We start from the raw sequence: 18,680 nt of genomic DNA on the forward strand, positions 1-18,680 counted from the left end.
AGGAGTGGAACTAGCTCACAAAGAAGGATTTTAAAATATCCACACCACTTCCTTAGGGGTTCTATACAGTTAAAGAATAACGGCTTTTCGGAGAAGGATTACATGGAGTACCTCCTGAAGTGACTGCCAGGGGAACCATCCTCCTCCACGAATCTCAGTCAGATGCTAAACATTTGTGTGTAAATACCCCCCAGTGGCATGGATAACTTGGGACAAGCCTTTACAGGAGCACAAATGGATGCTGCCTTCAAAACCACAGTGTTTTTGGAAAATACACTCTCATCACCTCTTTTGGATATCCTAGACCTCTGCCTACAACCTAGTGTCCCCTGTGACTGAAAACACAAACCAAGAGGCAGTGGTTTTGCCAAGTACATATATCCTAAGCCTAAGCCTGGATCATATCCCTTTTAGGATGGGAAATCAAGTAATACACCATGAGATCGGTTTTATGGAAGTCTCTTTGTTATGGCTTTATTTAGGCTGAGCAAAGAATTTGTTGGGTTTTCTTCTTAAGTTTAATAAGAAGGTGCACTTTAGAGTTTTCCATTCAAGAAGGATATTGCAACATCAGGAAGGAAACACAGTGTCAGAGCAACCAGCAGCTCCATTTGAAAAAGTATGTGGCTGTATGAGTAGGGGTAAGGATCGTCTAACCATGAAATCAAATAATACGGAGGGAGACCACCTCAGTTTTACAGGTTTACACTTAACTGGTGCTCTTCCTTCTCTCCTCACCACCATGATCAGTAAGCATTTACAACTAACAACAACCAACAAATAAAGATAGGAAGGTCTTAAGCAAAACTTAACAGAAACTTTTTTCCTGAAGATTCACCCACCTCTCCTGCACAAAAGTCTAACCACTGTCTCAGACTAGTTTATAGCATACATAAAAAGAGCAGATGGAAAACTACTGGGTCTTACCCATAACCCAACCCAAAGCTGCCAATCCAAGTTTTCTGACAGAAGCATTATTCACATTACGGGGAGTATTTGATGGACCCAGTGATCAGAGTAAAGCTGTAACTCTTTTAAGCTGCTTTAATAAATATCAGGAGCAAAGTGGAATTAAGAGAGAATCTCAAATTAAACATGAGAAAGTAAACTAATGTTTACTTGGGCAATTGCTCCACAGCCTCCTGCATGGAGGGCCAGAAGTTTGTTCATACACGAAAGCTGGAAGCTTATATAGCCATATCAGTTAGCATAACCTGAGAAGGCAAGCCAGAGGCTTTGCATGCACATTTGAAGTGTGTCAGAACAAACTTCTACATTTGAAAAGTGCACGCAGTCTTGGAAGTACAGTCAACTTTGGTTGTCTTTGCAATTCTCCACCTGCTAAATCACAGCGCCAAAAGACAGCAGAAAGTACTTATGGGCACTGGCACACTAGTTGTTGATCTCACTAAGCTTCCAGCAAAAACCATACAGGGATATGAGCAGATAAAGACTAAGATTACAAAGGACAGTGATCACCATTCCCTCAGTTCCAGATTACAGTGTCAAACATGGCTCACACTTTTAAGATGGCTGTTCATACCTGTACATAAGAAATGTCACTCCTGAAAACACCACTATATTGTTTCCCCATGAATGCATTTCTCCAGGGTCAAGGCATAAGTGGAATGAATCACAGAAATCTTTCATTTTCTTTACAAAATTAAAATACTGCTAGTTCAACCCAGATCAAAATTCCGAGACATTTTTGAAATCCTGGTAACATTAACTGTGTCAAAGTACAGTACAAACTAGTCAAAGTTCAACCTCTGAGAAAAGAAAGAGCAAGGAAAAAAATCCTGTAGGCTCTCAGTGTATTCTGTTATGTTACTGGAAGGGACCTTTTCATGCATTTGCCTCACCTGCTTGCGCATGGTTTGACGGAGCACTGGTCCATGGTGCATCTTCAAACTGAACCCAAGTACTGATGGATGATGACAAATCAGTGCTGGGACACATATGGTTCCCAAGCATAGCAGAATTCACCCTGGGTTGGTCAGCTGCATCTTCCTGCTGTGTGTGGGAGAGGTCTTGAAATTCTCCAACCGCATTGTGGTTCTCTTCTGAGGAGGTGTCTGATGAAGAAAAACATTTCTCCAGAGGCTCCTCAGTCCTACCTAAAAGAGAAATGAAAATAGAATTCGTAGAACTCACTATTACTTCATTGTTTTTTATTGAAATACCTGAATTTGCCATTAAATGTAGGCAGAAAATGTCCTTCACCTAATGTAGTTTTTAGGCTAACACTGGGCATAGATCTGCACTTGATTATAAAAGGTGAGACTTCTTTGATGTCTCAAAGGACAGATCCAAACCCTGTAACAGACCTATGCTAAGGAAATCTCACATTAGAAGAGTATTTAATACTTCAGCCCAATTTCTCCCATTATGCAAGGGTAGCAGGAGATAATTCAACCTCTGCACATACTGCTTCCACTCAGAAGGCAAGCTCTGTGATGCCAGATATCTGACAGGAGATGGTCTAATTCAAACAAAGTCTCACAATGTTCAAAGACAATCAGACAGCTTACCTCGTGGGCTAACAGGGAGGAGCAGCTCATCACTGAAGGACACCCACTCAGATTGGTGGGAGGCAATGACACTAGTCAGAGAAGTCATACTCGCAGCAGGCTACTCATCTTCACTTGGGGATCATAAGGAGGAATTAGAATGGGAGAGAGGCACAGTGAAGAGGAGCCAATAGAGGGAAACACCTCTTTTGCACTTCCTGTTCTGTTCAAGCGCTGTTAAAATAAGAAAGGAATAAATTTATGTCTTTTGTTAAATGCGAGAAATAAGTGCCACCATAACCAATTTATGTACCAACTTCTGTATGGCAGGCACAGTACTGTCAAAGTGCTGCCAACTTTGAGACAGGAATGTCTCCTGTGTCTAGAGGAGGGACACTTGAGCAACTCCTTAAAATTAAAGCATCTGAGGGTCTTCAAACAGCCTCATGTTAAAATCATCAATCACAAAAATAATAGTTTATTCCTTACCCAGGGAGCCATGCTTCTCATAACCCCAGCATGAAAGGTCGTAAGACTCTCCCAGGGTTAGCAAACTTTGATTATGATAGAACCTAACCCCAGTTCCAAGATGTCAGCATGTCCTTGCTCATCTTGCTGCTTACAATGGCTGATCCCTCTTAAGAGCAAGCAATAAACTGCATGTCTCATTACCAATAACATTTATGTAGCTGTTTCTGGGATTGTGATGGGTTGCCCATCGTTCTCATCATGGTCTGGGTATGAATATATGCCCTCTCAACCAGCTGCAATTTCAACTCTGCTGCTAGACTGGAACTTCGCAATTTTAAAAAACAATATATTTGATGTTGTTTGGAGTTAAGCATGATTTTGCTGTAGCCCAGCAAATGTTTTCACAGGCACAGCAACTTCTAATTAGTATGCACTCCAATAGAATGTACCCCCCACAGATCTGGGAATCTGCTAGATGGAATGCGCCACTGCAAAAGGCTCTGGTTGTTGGCTAGTAACTAAGGTTAGGTCCAGGGAGAGAAATTCTCTGACAAGCACCCATGACTGCCTCAGGTTTGCAGACAACTTCAAAACTCTCAGAGGACTATTGCCTCCTCCTAGGGAAGCATATGAATTAGGTACCCAATTATATCAAGCATTGAAGCTCTTGTCGCCATGGTACTCAAGTACTTGAAAACACTAAAACTCAGACTTGGCTATTCTAAAAAACTTTAAGTGGCATCTCTTGGCCTGCTGTCTCGCACCTAACTAAAGAGTTTTTTGGGTGAAACTTCAAGTTGATGTACAAGAACAGATACTTCCCTGAGACTTTTCTTTACCCTACATTAACAACATTTAGGTCCAAAGAGCAGACTGAAATTTAAATGCATTCACTCTAAGCATTGACAACAGGAAGTTTGTCATTAAATAGCTTCCAGTATGATTATTAGCCTTCCAAAGGCAGGTCAGCAAATAAATGCTGCATGAAAGAGCTGAAAACTTCATAATTTTGGAAATAACAAACCAGCCTGACACTCAGAGACTTCATGGGTCCACTTTCATTGTCTGAAGAGGAATCTTTTCAAGCAGAACTCAACACGAAATGTACAGTTTTCTGCAAACACAAAAAAAAAGATTCCTGAAGAGAATCTTGATGGTTAAGTGCAATTTATCAGAAGATTGATCCTGTCTCTATAAGCTTTCCAGAGCCTATGGCACCCCACGGTCAGTCACGCTGCATATCTTTCTCTTATTCCACAACCAATTCCCTAGTGCTGGCAGAACAGCTGCACTACAGCCCAAACCACTTTTCCTCTGCTCCCATGGCAGGATGCCTGCTTTCATGCAGTGTGGGCAGACACCTCTGCCTGCCTTGCACAACATCCATTCTATTACTAGCATTCTGGGTGCTATTAATAGAAACTACAAAGCTAAACATAGAAGCGAGCTAAGAAAGAATAATAATCAGATATTTAGGGTCACCTGGACACCCTATGAGCAAAGGAGAGGATGATCTCAGCATCTTGCTTTCCTTGTGTGACTAGTTAAGCTGCATGTCTTGGACTTGTTTAAATATCTGTAATCAAGTCTCCTTTTCCCAAACAAATGAATACTGGCCTCTCTCTCCTGGAAAAGTCTTGACAGAAGATTGAAATGGCAGGAAATTAGAAAACAGTTTACCTTGCCCTTAATGCACAGAGACTCCAGTAGAGACATGAAAGAAGCAAGAAAACAGACTGCTTCAGCTGTGGAGGTACGCGGGAGATTTACACCGTTATTTTAGGATGATTTTGCTCTTTTACCCTACTGCCCTGCAACAAGCACACTTTTCTAAATCCACTCAGTACCAGACAGCAAAACTTAAAACACCTTAAAACGGACAGTGAGCACTTAGAGCTCAGAAAAGCAACGGAGTACTATACAGTGCAGCATGGAGTGCATACTCCACCTATGCAAATTCCCCATAGCTGGAATTTTCTACAGACTTCCCAGTTTGGTGAAGGGAATTGTGTTGGCTTACCGGAGTTACCACAGTTTTTTGACAAGTGGCCTGAAAGTGAGGAAAGTCAGCCTGAGTGTATCATAATGTCAGAGATTCTCAGAATAGAGGAACTCTGAGAATGCATATGAAAAGAAATTAAGACGACACATGACTTACACAGCAGCACCACTGAAAAAGATCCCATAATCCATGCAGTGATACTGTTTTTCTTGCTTATATATTTTCTTACAAACCCAGGGACCCAAACATTAACTGGTTATTGTACTTTGTATTTGGTTATTGTAGGAGACTGTGTCAGGGACAACAGATAAGGGTCCGTGGTGAAACACTCAAAGACAGAAAAGTACTGTTTGTCCACTTTGGCTGCTCCCCAGGAAGTCCAGCTTTGGTTCCTACCCGGACAGTTCTGCTTTAGAACTCCCCAGAAAAGTCTCAGGCCTTGGAGACCTTTCCAGGTACTGCTGGCTGCTTCTTCTGATATAGGCTGGCCCCCTGAGTCAGAATGAGTGCGAATTTTTGTCAGTATAAAAGCCCGAGCCTCATATGGGGGAGGCAGAACCTAATACTACCCAGGTCAAGATTGCCTCCACATGGACACCCGCTAGGTTTGAGCCTGCCACCTCACACTGCGATGATGATTCTCAGAGCTGGTTTCCTGATAGTCTCCACAGAGTCCTCGTGGTTGGTAAGATAACCAGACATCGGAAGTATCCTTCACTATCTCTATATTTTCCTATATTAATAAACGAGTTGCAAATTCTCTATTTGTCTCTCGTTTTCTCTCACCTGGAATCCTCAAACTCTGGAACAGAGACCATGGAAGGGAAAACAACTAGACAAGCTGTTAAATTCCCCATAGCAGAAAAAGAAACTAAGCCAAAGGGACAGTAAAGAAAGGAAAGACTCTGACCATGGCTTTTGTTGTAACAATAAAGTTTCACTAACACCAGGAAAGTCTCAAGGAAAAATGTCATTTTATCTTGACCACATGTTTGGCAAACCTGTACAGACAAAACAATCCAGTAGCACAAACTGAGGAATGATTGCTGCCTTGGGCAAATTTCCAAGTGTGAGAGAGCTCAACTTGGCCTGTTACAAGGACTGACCAACAGTACAGCATGACCTGAATAATAAACAAGCTCCACATTGAAAATCTGTTCTCAAGCATCATAAGGAAGTCCTCAGTACTTCAGGGTGCCACAGCAAAACCAAAACCCAGTATAAATGACAGAGAAAAAAACCCCAACCAACTAAAACACCCCCCGCCCCCCAACAAACAAATGAAAAACCCAAACACCAAAATTTGAGATGCCCAGTGAAATAAAGGAATTGGATTTTATTATTATTACTGAAAATACCAGTCTCTGCCTAAATGCCTGAGGTAAACTTACCATATTAATTACCTAGATAATGACAGGAATAAAGTAATATTTTGTTATTCAATTATTGTATTCCTAATATTACAATCGTATTTTCTTCATGCATAGAGATTATAAATTGTCCTAAGAAAATCTTTCAGGTTTCAGAACACCGAGTTTCAGAACTTACCCCAGTTTTAGTTACTCTAATTCATACATGCCCCATGATTTCAAATGTTGCTTAAGCATCTCAAGTTACCTCTTGGTACATAGAACACTCATATGGAAGCTCTCAATACCTAAGAAAGGATTAGGGCTCAAAGGGAGACAAACAGATGTCCCTTGTGAAAGTCCTGCAGCCTCTCTGGAAGCAGGGATGGCTTTTCCCATTACAGATTACACCTAAGCGAATGGTAACAAGGGCCTTGATAGAGCTCTGTCCTCTGAGCTTGGTCAAATCCACTTTGTGCCATTAGAAGGCAGGTCATTACTGCTGTCCCCTGGTAATTTCAGACAGAGATGGAGTGAGGCAGAGAGCGGTACTGAATGTGACTATAGCTATCTGATATGTTGGATGACAGAAAAGCAGTGGGGGTGTTCCTGAGCATGGGATCCAGTACAGCCACACTAATTAATGACCGCAACAAATTATTCCAATAGATATGATCTGCCTAAATCCACACTGCAAGTCAGCGACAGAAGCAGTGTTAAAGCTGAGTTGACCTGGAATGCCCTTATTTTCTATGCACCACAAGAACCCAGCCACAAAGTATAAAACCATGTCCTACAAATACACAGCTTTGTTGTAAGCTCACATTTCCTAACAGTTAATACAAGAAAGCTTGCAGGGAACACGTTGGCAAGAAAGTCACAAGCATCTCCCCCGGGAATATTTGCGTCAAGGCTAATATCTGAAAGGGCAACAGCTGATGTTTTCTCTACACCACAATTTATCTGCCACAGAAGCTCCTGTTTTCCAGAGAGAAAAAAACCACCTAAGATGTTCTCCTGCAGGCAATACCAGGCAGTTAAGAAGGCAATGGTCTCTCTTCTTCTGGATGCATCATAACAAAGGCCAGTTAGCCAAGATACTGTTTAGTGGGCTTCAAAATCTGATACTGGAAGAAAACGGTAAAACGTCTTCTTCTACTCCTTACACTCCCAAGAGCTTCAGAAATGTAGAAAGGCACCCTACAAAAGCAACAATTAGAAATCAGAAAGAATGTATAGCAGGCAGAAACCAAGGGAGCAAGCCAGACAAAATGTTTGGCAATGATAGTTCACATCCCCAGTCACACTGGCAAAGTAGAAGCTCTACATTTTAGGACTTTAAATATAGCTCACTGTGAGTCCATGATGCATTCAAAGTGTAACTGAAGCTTCCAGTCATGTAATTGCATTAAAACTTGAAGGATAATTTCCCGAACTGCTAGCCTTCCAACTCAAACAAGAACCTGAGGTAAAGACCAGCAAATTCTCTTACCATATAGAGCAACATGGTAGCACATTAAAACTAGATTAGTACAAGATCACAGGAAAGAGGCGACATGCCAATTTGTTTAGCAGAACATTTTCATCTGTAAAATCTGGGATTTCCCTCCCCCCCCCCCCCCCTTAGTTAGTATTACACAAATACAGAAAAACAGTAAGCAAAACACTAATTTAAAGATTTGCCTTCCCCAGGGCTAGACTAATTCAGAATCACTTTACAGATCAGGTTTTCCTTTGGTCAACAAAATTCTGTTGGCAATAACAGGAGGCAACAAGAAATCTAAGTGCAGTAAGCAGAGACAGGTTGGTAGCATCATCTGATGAAAGGGTGAATGCACGGTCCTCACCACTCTTCCTTCCCTTCCCAAGGCCTCCACAAGGCAGAAATCCAAACCAGCACCTCCATCCCAGACTTCCACACCTGACCATTACATATGTCACACTTTGTCTGCTTCAGGATGGTGCATCTGCAGTATTCATAACTATTGCACAACATAATGCTATAATAAGTGATGTTCCAAACCACAGTACGAGAAGGACACTGGGCTTAAAAACTGGTTTCTTCTTTCAAACATGAAAAAGGGAATAATACAAGAAATTAATAGAAAAAAGCTTCCACTGAGCACCCTGGTTCACACGTGCGATATTGATGCTTTTATATGTTCTTGTCTAAACTGAGCATAGACAAGCTATAGTCAGATGTATTCCACTTACCAAACGCTCCAAAAGCTACTGTACTTTACTTGCTGCTGTGATGATTATCAAGGTGTGGTATTTAAGTTATCTCACTCACATAAAAGCCATTATGTTCTACAATTAACCATCCTTGAACCAACTATGTCATTGATGCCTGACATCACTGCAAACAGCCATAAAGAGGTGAACACAGATCACAGAGCCCTGCCTGTACCTATCCTTCTTCTAAACTAGGACTAATGACAGAAGAAACAGGGAGGTGAGTAAGCAATCATAACTTTGCTGGAATAGTCTGCTGCATGGTAAACACTCTTCTAGTAAACACACATGCTGGCTTGTATGAAATGTCACCCTGTTCTGCCTGCCAGGTACTAACATTCCAGGATTGCCTATATGCATTGCAACAAATCACTGCTTGTACAGTGAATACTGGTAAACTCAAAACCTGATCCTGCCTCCATTTATAAAAGGAGAGCCAGCATAATTCTTCCTGTGCCTCAGGACTAGTTTCAATTGCACACATGAAATCAGGGCTTTATCTTCTCAATTGCAATAAAGATCATTTTAGAAGTTAGCTGAAAACTCTTCCCTGAAAATGGTGGGTATAATTAGTTGCCATTAATCAGTATCAGTTAAACTCATTTTACACTAAGAAAGCTAGGAGAAGAAAAAAAAAAAAGACACACACAAAAAACAAAAACAGGAAAGAAAAAGAAAGAAAAAAGTCAAGCCCTCGAACACTAGCCACATTCAAGACAAGGGAAAAACTGGATTCTATAGACAGAGATGCTTCACTGGAGGCTGTATGGCTACAGAGAGGATGGGCATTCATCTAGCTGAGCTGTGAACAGGAGAACAGATTCAGAGCAAGGGAAAAATACAGAATCCAACTGTGAAAGCAGCAGGAAGACAAGGACCATTGAGGAAGCAATGCAGTCATGAAAGCAAGCAAAGAAGTTTTCCTGTGCTGAATGCTGGCTGGAAAGAAAGATTAGGAATACTGAGTGAGAAAGCCATCTCCAGTCCAAGCCTTCTCTGTTACTTCCATATAACTAAGAACTACATATATAAAAATACCTTCTATATAACTGTGCTTCTATGTAACATCTCTTATAACCTCTAAGTTGTACCAGCAGCTTGTCCCTTTCCAGGGAAAAGAGTTTAAAAAGGGATTTTTACTACAAGGGAGATCCCTTTTGATTTTTATATATAAAGGCAACCTTAAAATTGTGGCTGTCCCTCAGCTTAAGGAAGTCCTGCATGATTATTTAAAGCCAGACAAATAACAATGCTGTGGAAGAGGTATCACAGGGAATAAGCCTGCCCTGGCAGAAAATTCCATGGATGATCCAACTGGTCTTTCCTCATTTCTAGTGCCTGGAGAGTCAGTTGAGATTATGCAACTTCATGTGATGTCAGGTCACTGCAGCCCTTCAGGGCAACCCACAAATATCACGTTTGTTGTCACTCTCTATTTTAGACATTCTAAATATAGGCCCATTAGACTTGATGGTGCTGTTTGGTTAGCATGACTACTCCTGTTTCAAAAGAACAAAAAGCAACTCTAGGAAAAAAACATGCCTGAGCAAAGATTGAATTTAAAGGGACTTTAAAGTTAAATGGAATTTAAATTTCCTGGTGCAATAGGGTAGAGTCCATTGCTGATAATGAAGTTCAGAATTCTCTGCTTTCTAACTACCAACACTTTGGCATCATCTGGATCGGTGAACAGCAGCTGCTCATTGTTATGGTACAACCCGTTTGATAGTTAGCTATGCCTGTGAGACAGCAGGCAAGCTTATGCATTCCAGAAGAGGAATCCAAGGTATGTTGTCATCTATCCACCTGAGATCATGTAGGTGCTGCAGGGGTACACTGTGAGAAGCAGACCCCTGTGGCATATGGAGGCAGCAAATCACGCATGTTTTATTACACTCAGTATTTTACCGAGGAAGCTAGAAGAGAAGCCATTGCAAGTCTGAGTATCAACAGCAGGAAGAAGGACCAGTTGCTTCTCACACTCAAAACCATCATATAGTTAATACCAGCATTTCATGAGATGCTCATCTTTTAATCTGACACAAATGTCCAGTTATGAAGCATTCAGGGCATTGACAAAAACACAATACTATACATTGAAATTCATATGATTTCGCTCCCACAGTGTGTGTCACAGTCCCTGGTTTCACAGTGCTTGGAATGGCTCAAACAAACAGCCACTGCACCAATGCGTTTGTGAGGCTATCCACCAGCAGATCATAAACCAGAATGATTAAGAAGAAAATAAAAGCCAAAACCCAAACCACGGACAACAGTTAATCACTCAGTAGTTGGGGCACTACTGTCAAAGTAAACTGTCAAAACTGGAACAGCAGGGAGCTAAACCCCAAAAACTGCTGGGTAAGCTTCTGTAATGGCAGCTCCTCACGTGCCTGGCTTGAGACAGTGGTATACGAGCGCTGTATATGCTGTATGTATAAGGTGCATGTACTCGCACATAGTACAGCAAATCTAAAACTAAACAAATGGGTCTTTATAGGTACATGAAAAAAACTCCAGTTTTCACACAGAAATAGGAATATGATATGATCTTTCAAAATGTCGTGTTGTGAAGATATGGAGTAATTTAGCTGCCCACTCCAAATCAATCCTCTAATAAAAGAAAAAATAAATAAATCAACAAACAAACCAAACCAAGTGAGATATTTCACTATTCTTTTCATACAACTAACTCTTCAGTTTCAAATAACAGGCATTTGTTTTATCAGTAAATCATTTAAAATGTAACTGCATTCTGAGTATCCCAAAGGGTGCCCTAGTTGCCTACACTTTCAACTTATGTACGTGGAAACTAAAATATGAAACTCACATGGTAAGACAAGTGAAGTCTCAAACATACTCAGCTCTCAGCTGGACTTGGTTAACACAATATCCTGCCTCCCAGATTTTTAGACAAGAATTTAATCCATGTTACATTTCTGGGTGCTGTCAGATACTGTGTAACCCAAAGGTTATTTTCTTTGGAGGAAGGCATCAGGTCTGACTTATGCATCACCTATTTTGTGTTATCCACGTGCTTTAGTAGAACAATAGGGTAAAAAACCCCACAACACCTAAAACCACCAAGATGACCCCGACCCCAACCCCAACACCCCCTTCCACCCAAGCCCCCCAGAGGTGTAAGATAGGGTTAGGGTTGCCTTGCAGACTGCAGTCTAGTCAGGAAAACAGAGCAGAGAGAACTTTATAAAGACTTCACTCACTTGGTTGAAAAATGAACATAAAGCACTGCAGACACGGGGATGGATCCTGGGCACTTCGGTACAACAGCAAGGATTGTTTTCATTAAAAAAATCTGGAATCTGGATATCCTCCTCTACGCAATCCCTCTCAGGTAACACTAGCAGCAGTGCTGTCTGTGCGACAGCACAGCTGCTCGCTGAGCCTGCTCTACAAGTGGAAGTAACGCTGTCAGGTCACCTCACTTCCCCACCCAACCTTACGTAGCCACAAGCGACCACGGTTATCCTGTTCCTCAGCGCACGATACATCTCATTTCACAGTGTTGAGATATGTGGAAATACCAGTTCAAGGCAACACTGATGCAGCATTACTGCTCTCTTGCCAGCTCTGGGGAATTTGAGCCCAGCTAACCTTTGGCAAATACTGCCTTACCCAGGGGGCATGTTTTGGAAATGGGATACAGACAAGTAGATTTTAAAGTGTTAGAGATATTTACCTCCCTCTCACAAAGGCCTAGACACTCAAGGGGACTGGGACTCCGTTTCTGCTACCAAGACAGAAGTTGCACCTCATGACTTGCTGGCAGAATTGCAGATTTGACACTGGCGTAATTCACATAAATAAACAAAAGCATGTTACAAACCACCAAAAATCAGCAGAATTACAGCTTTTTTCAAGACAGCCTTATTGAAAAGAAGGGATTATCACTTCAAAGTTAGTGCCTGTTTTGGTATCACTGAAGACCTCAATGCAGCTCCCAAAGGTCTGTGCCCACCCTCAATCCGTCTTAGCTCCAAACATACTCGTACGAACAGCCTGGATTGAATAGAGGGACAACTTGCAACCTTTCTGGGGAAAAAGTGAATGCTGGTGCTGCACTCTGAGCATGCACATAGTGCAGTACACTAACACGTCTGCCTCAATGTAGAGAGACTGAACAACTAGATTGTAGAAGACAGAAATTAGTTATTTAGAAGGGGAAAGTACTGATCTGTGGAACCTATTTTACCTCAGTTTTATCCCCTTCAGTGACATATGAGATTCTGGCAAATCCATGCACCTATCAGCTGAGATCTTGCTCCGCATGCTGAACTTGCGCACCTTGTAATTTGGAACGAGATTTAGGAACACGCAGTTGAAGTTTGCGCTACATATAATTTTTATAACTAGGATAAACTTTTTAGCCAGGTAAGTATTTGAACTCCAGCGAACTGGAAACAACGCAGATCAGAGAGAAAGAAGCATTTCTGGTAGTGTCTGTCCTCAGGAGCAGCTTAGCAATTAAAGAACTAATCATCAAACTCCATAGGCCAAATTCTTCCCTACAGCTGTTCCACTGAAACTACTTTATTAGAAAATAAACTGGGCTTGTGCTGTGGAGCTTGACCAGCTCAGGTTCCAGTTATACAGCTAGTAATACTTTCTCTTTTCAAAACCACTTAGTAGTACTTTTTCCATGCATTTCCATCACCCACACAACCACAAAACCACCACGCAGTTCTGCAAAATGCTACCTTCTGTTCACAAGAGGCCCCTGCTTCAGACAGCAAGAGAACAAAATTACTATATCAGATACTCACCCCCTTTTTCAAAAGTCAAGATAATTCTTTCATTTCATTTCACAGCTGGCAAACCCATAGGCCCACAAAGAATTAGTTGCTATAAATACTCATGCCTATAAATGCCAACTAAAACTTGGCCTAAAAGAGCATAATGAAGCAAGAAACACAGCTCAGCAAAAAGACATCCTTTCTGTCCAGCTCACCAGGCAGGTCTGCTGCCCTTGGACCAGGAGCTCTGCTCCGATTCTCAGCTCCCAAACACACTGCCTGCTCTTTGCACGTTAGGGTAGTTCCGCACTACTAGAGCTCCTTTCTAGGATCCCGGAGGATACCAGTCAGTTCCGTCCTCTGTTTCAAGCTGAAGGAATTGTGCAACACGTGTAGTTTAGCTACATTAATAAAGCAAGATGGATCACATCTCATTTAATTCCAGATGCCCAGTTAGACATCTGAGATAGTCACCTGATGCTCTGTTTATAGTCAACAGAAGGAACACAACACCTCCAGAGGATCCTTCCTCTGATCTATTTTTGAATGAGGTAAACCCCCCTCCAAAAAGGCTATGGCAATTAACTTAGGGTTGTATGTCTTCTTCACACCCAAATTAAGGCAACCAAATCACAGTCAAAAATACAATACACTTATTTCCCCTTTCATTGACACACTGTGTTAATGTACATCATCCCCCCCCCCCCCCCAGGGAGTCTAATCCCACAAACTCTACAGTACACACTCCTGGTCACACAGTGTCTATGAAGGTATTTCCTGTTATTATAATTATAATATATTTATTTTTTTATTATAATTAAATAACACCCCCACACACACACATTTTCAGGTTATTTTCCTATGCTACATTTTGGCTTCCTCCTTCATTACTTCTAAGGCTATTATTTATTTCTTTCAGGACTCTTTCCTAGGAGTTCTGTCTTCCCAAGGGGAATGTCTGTAACAAAGCTTAAAAACCACATTTAATATTCAAGGTAAATGACATTATACAATAAAACGTATCAGTATGATTGCAATCTGCCTACCCCGCCTTGTCAGTACCAAACACAGAACAACTGCCTTACTCTGCAAAGAATGAACAAGAGGCACTCAGCAGTGGTTTGCTACTCAGAGACTTATTTCTCATTTCAGATGAATGCCCCTGAGCCATACAAGATGAAATCACAAAGTGCTGACTTGAAGTAATGGCACAACTAATCAAGACGTTCCTGGAGCATGACCTCTTCCAATAAATAAAAATGTAAACTTCAACAAAGTCTTATACGTATTTCTAGACACTTCAGTGCAGTGGAATGATAAACCTCAACATATCACTGCTGATAAAATACTTCCAACATTTTAAAAAGCATTTGCTGTCAGGAAAGCAGCTAGTGAAGGACTTTGGAGATGGGTGAGAGCTTTAGAGAGAGGTCTTCAATTTCACGGCTGCCTTTCATGAACTGTTTCTCTATGGAACTGATGTTTAAGAAACCTATACATTTTAGTAAGCTACTCCTTTTAAGATTATTTTCTATTAATAAAGCATTATTTGTTTCTATCATTATTTACGGGACACATGCATTGAAGTCTTAACTTTTTTTAACATTTTACTATGATGTTTACATTTTTCCTTGTATTTTTTTTCTGTAAATATATACTAATGTTTATGTCACATTTAAAAAATTGTTAGTAAGTTGTTCAAGATGTTATATCCTAAGTCTACACTAGCAAGCAGTGTAAAACCTTACAGGTAGGTGCAGAGCTATAGGGTGAAATACTTGGCATTGAGGGCACAGCTTTCACCATACTCTTTTTGTGGCTTTTACTTCCAATTATCTCCTGCCTGATCCTGCAGGCTGAATTTGCATTAGCACTTGGAGTACATTAAGCGAGCTCCTGGAGTAGCTCTGACGCAGTTTCATTTCAAACAAAATCAGTTTACTTGCTCTGAGATGCAAACTGAAGTGTAGTTAAGTGCGGAGGATCAGGACAATCATTTCAAACATCCATTCCTGCTTTAACTAACGCACTAATGTATTTGCATCTATATTTTCCAGAAAAGAATGTAATCCTGGAGCACTGATGCTTATCCCCTGCTATCTCCATGGGACTCCATTCTATCAGGTCTTTCTCAGTGTCAATCTCTGAAATTTTACACCCTGAAGTTATGAAAGAAATAGGACCTTCCACACCATTCACCTTATTTTCATATTTAAAAGACAGTGAAAATTGATGGCAGAAGTTAAGAGGGAATCCCTATCTGGGATTCATTTATTCTGCTAGTTTAGTGGCAAAGACTATGACAGATGCTTCTCACAAAGCCTTTGTGCAATACTCGGATTAAAAGCTGCATGAAGAAAGGGTACAACCAGGAGCAAAGTGTCAGAGCAGGAGAACCCACAAGCTACAACTTTGTAGCTGAAACCACCTTGGCAACTGCTTTGCTGAGTGGAAAAGTCCCCTGTTGTACAACAGGGGCAGAAGCCTTGCAGAGCAGAACATCTTGAGAGAGTTGTAACACACAGAGATACCACTTCTCATCTTCATTTGCTGATGCCAGACTTGGGTTAGCTGAAAATTAAGGACTTCACAATTTAGCCCCCTCACAGTATGGTGTTAACCCACACACCGTCTGGGTTTCTCAAACAGGGAACTGTACCAGCTGCTAGTTCCTATGGAGATAGATGGCAAGGTAGTGCAAACTATGACTTGAGATGGGGAGCTCGCTACTACTAAGATGTAGCTGTTGCTTTTTTACATTGTGCGCCTTGGACTGTAATCTAAACCAACCACACAGCAGAGTATTAATGATAACACTGTGTAATGAGGGATCCAAAGAACTCATGTAAAGGAGAGATCTGCAGTTAAAGACCAAGGTATGCTGTTAAATCCTTGATGATAATTAAGGACATGATAAGAGAGTACAACTAGTCAGAACTGAGATACAGTGCAACATATGTGATAAAAAAACCCTTGACCTTTCCTCTTATTGGAAAGTTTAATATGAATGCCTGCTGATGGCATTCATATTTTAAAACTAATTTAAAAGCTACAGCTATAAAAGAACAATGATCACTAAAGCTGCCATTCCAATACCTAAGGAAAACGGTATGTCAGATCTGCTTGGGAGTTACTGCTACTTTGTACTTCAGACCTCCACAGGAGTATCATGAAAAGCCTTTAATGTTATACAGAAAAGTCAAAGACTTCCCCAACAGAAGCATGATATAACAGATTAAATGTAATTCACAGCAAATATTACTTTATATTACAATCAACCAAATCTTAAAATTCTTGGAGAACAGAGAACCCAGCCGTTTTAGAAACTAAGTATTTAGGGAACTCGTAAATGTTGCATAATCCCATGTAATACATCTCCCTGGAGAAGGGGACACCGCTCGTCAAGCTTTCCTGGGATAACACAAACTTCATTTGCTAACATAAGCCTGCTTACCTGGAAAAACATTAAGACAAAGTGTAGAGCTCACCTGCCTGTGTAACACCAGGTACATTTCAGTCCTCAGCAGAGGAAATAAACCAAGAAATCACATGCCACAATTACTGCACACAGGCATTCTGCAATCAACCTGTGGTTCGAAATTTACTTGCCCAAACTAGTAAGTTTACAAAACGCACGTTTCACAGGAGACAAGAATGATTCATTGGTGATTCACAAGAAATGCCAACGTTCGCCAAATCTGTGCCTTGACAATACTAAAAGTGCCCTCAAACCAATACAGTGAAGTTATTCTAAGGATAATTCCCAGCAAAAGGCACAACCAGGCATGGGAAGATGTGAGCTGTAAGGCATCGCCTGACCTAGCCCAGCACTAGAGCGTTTTTTAACCTGCTTCCTTCTGAAAAACTGAAGTCTCAGAAAGGATTAAAAGGGGGGGAGGGGGAGGGGAAGGGAAGAGAGAGAAAAATAATAAAAGTTGAGTCTGATTACAGCCAATTACTCAACAAAACAATTAACAAAAATCAACACAGAAAAGTAGAGCTGCAGTACAGAAAGAAACATGAACTTGGCAAACGTGTAGAGAGGGGGCTGTCTGGCCATATATCAACATAAAAAATCCACTTGGCATGGAAATATCTAATTAGAGCTTTTAAAACCTATAATTTACCTAGTGTATTCAAACGAGACAGAAAGATGAGTGATTTTTCTTTGCTTTGCAATATCTTAACCCGCAGAAAAACGTTTCAAAAACAGCACAGTTCAGTAGGCTCAAGCAAGGAAAAATCCAAAACATGAGTAATTGCATGGAGCAGCTGAGGGGTAGGTGGATACATGCAGCTTCCACATGCCGCTGTTAATGACTCATTAACCCTTCTGCAGACGCAGAGTAATGAGTTGCTAGGGCTTGCATGGAAACACAGCGTGCATTATTACAGACCCTAGAGGACAGCCCTGATTTGGGAGAGGATGGCTGGGGGTGGCTACGCTGTTTATCACAGTCTTCCTCGAAAACAGCCATGAGGTGGGTGTGAGATCCGGGGGAGGGGGACGCACAGTCCTGCCGGTCAGGTCTGCGAGCGGAGCCGTGAGCCCCGGCCAGGGCAAGGGGGCCTGGGGGACGGAGGTGAACTTGGGCTCCACCGGGCGCGCAGCGGAGGCCGGCCCCTCTTTGAAGTACAGCGGGATAAAGCGGCAGCCCCGGCTCCGTCACCTGCCTTTAGTTTAGCTCTCCCCTGCTCCGGTGCCTGGGACTCCTCCGCCTGGCCCTGCGCTCCGACGAACCGGAGCCGCTGCGCCCGTCCCTGGTTATCAGGAGAGGCGCGCACCCCCCGCCCCGCAGCTCCCCACCACCCGCTTCCCGCGCAGACCCACCTGCGGCAGCGGGGGCGGCGCGGCGCTCCCCGGGGCACGGTACGGACAGCGCCGAGCAACGGCGGCGCGGCCCCGTCTCGTCCCGCCCCCCGGCCAGCGGCAGCGCAGCGCCGCCACCATTGGGCGCTCCCCGGCGACGCGGGGGGCCGCGGAGCCGCATTGGCCGGGGCGGCCCGAGAGGCCGGGCAGGATCCTGCGAGCGGCCTCCAGCGAGCGGCCGGTGCAGCCGTCGGCGGTGGGAGGGTTGGAGCAGGCGGTCGTATCCTTGTTCCCGGAGCGGATCCACGATAAAGAGGTGCACGGCCTGTTGTTAAACACGAGTCAAGAGCCAACACGCGTTGCTATCTCACCGGCAGCTGCCCGCTCTTGCAGAAATGCAAAACCCGAATGTGTAGATAGAAAAATACAACACAGAAACCTCATTCTGCTCGGGCTCATTCCACTGGCATGCTTAAATACGACAATAGTTAGTTGTAACTAATGATTTTGTGTACCCGCTTCTAATACAAATTAACAGAAGTGTCTATT

At 42.3% G+C, this 18,680-nt stretch overlaps 1 protein-coding gene across 4 annotated transcripts in view; it reads right to left on the bottom strand.

Moving 5' to 3' along the window:
• The window catches only part of STON2 (stonin 2), a 69,256-nt gene extending 51,082 nt beyond the window's left edge, over positions 1-18,174 (bottom strand). Inside the window, exons 1-3 of one of the 4 annotated variants that reach the window (XM_061367549.1) lie at positions 18,153-18,174; positions 2,532-2,744; positions 1,863-2,117 (exon numbers count right to left, since the gene is read on the bottom strand). In XM_061367549.1, the coding sequence (XP_061223533.1) occupies positions 1,863-2,117; positions 2,532-2,619 (343 nt within the window). In that variant the 5' untranslated portion in view covers positions 2,620-2,744; positions 18,153-18,174. Of the gene's footprint in view, positions 1-1,862; positions 2,118-2,531; positions 2,745-17,509; positions 17,657-18,152 lie in introns of those variants that run through there. The other 3 variants (XM_061367548.1, XM_061367550.1, XM_061367551.1) reach the window with 3 other exon arrangements.
• Positions 18,175-18,680: the final 506 nt, after the last annotated feature.

Source organism: Neopsephotus bourkii, unplaced genomic scaffold (genome assembly GCF_033783945.1).
Source record: "Neopsephotus bourkii isolate Nb327-2 ecotype Australia unplaced genomic scaffold, CSIRO-AGI_Nbou_v1 NB_1376, whole genome shotgun sequence".
NCBI lineage: Eukaryota > Metazoa > Chordata > Aves > Psittaciformes > Psittacidae > Neopsephotus > Neopsephotus bourkii.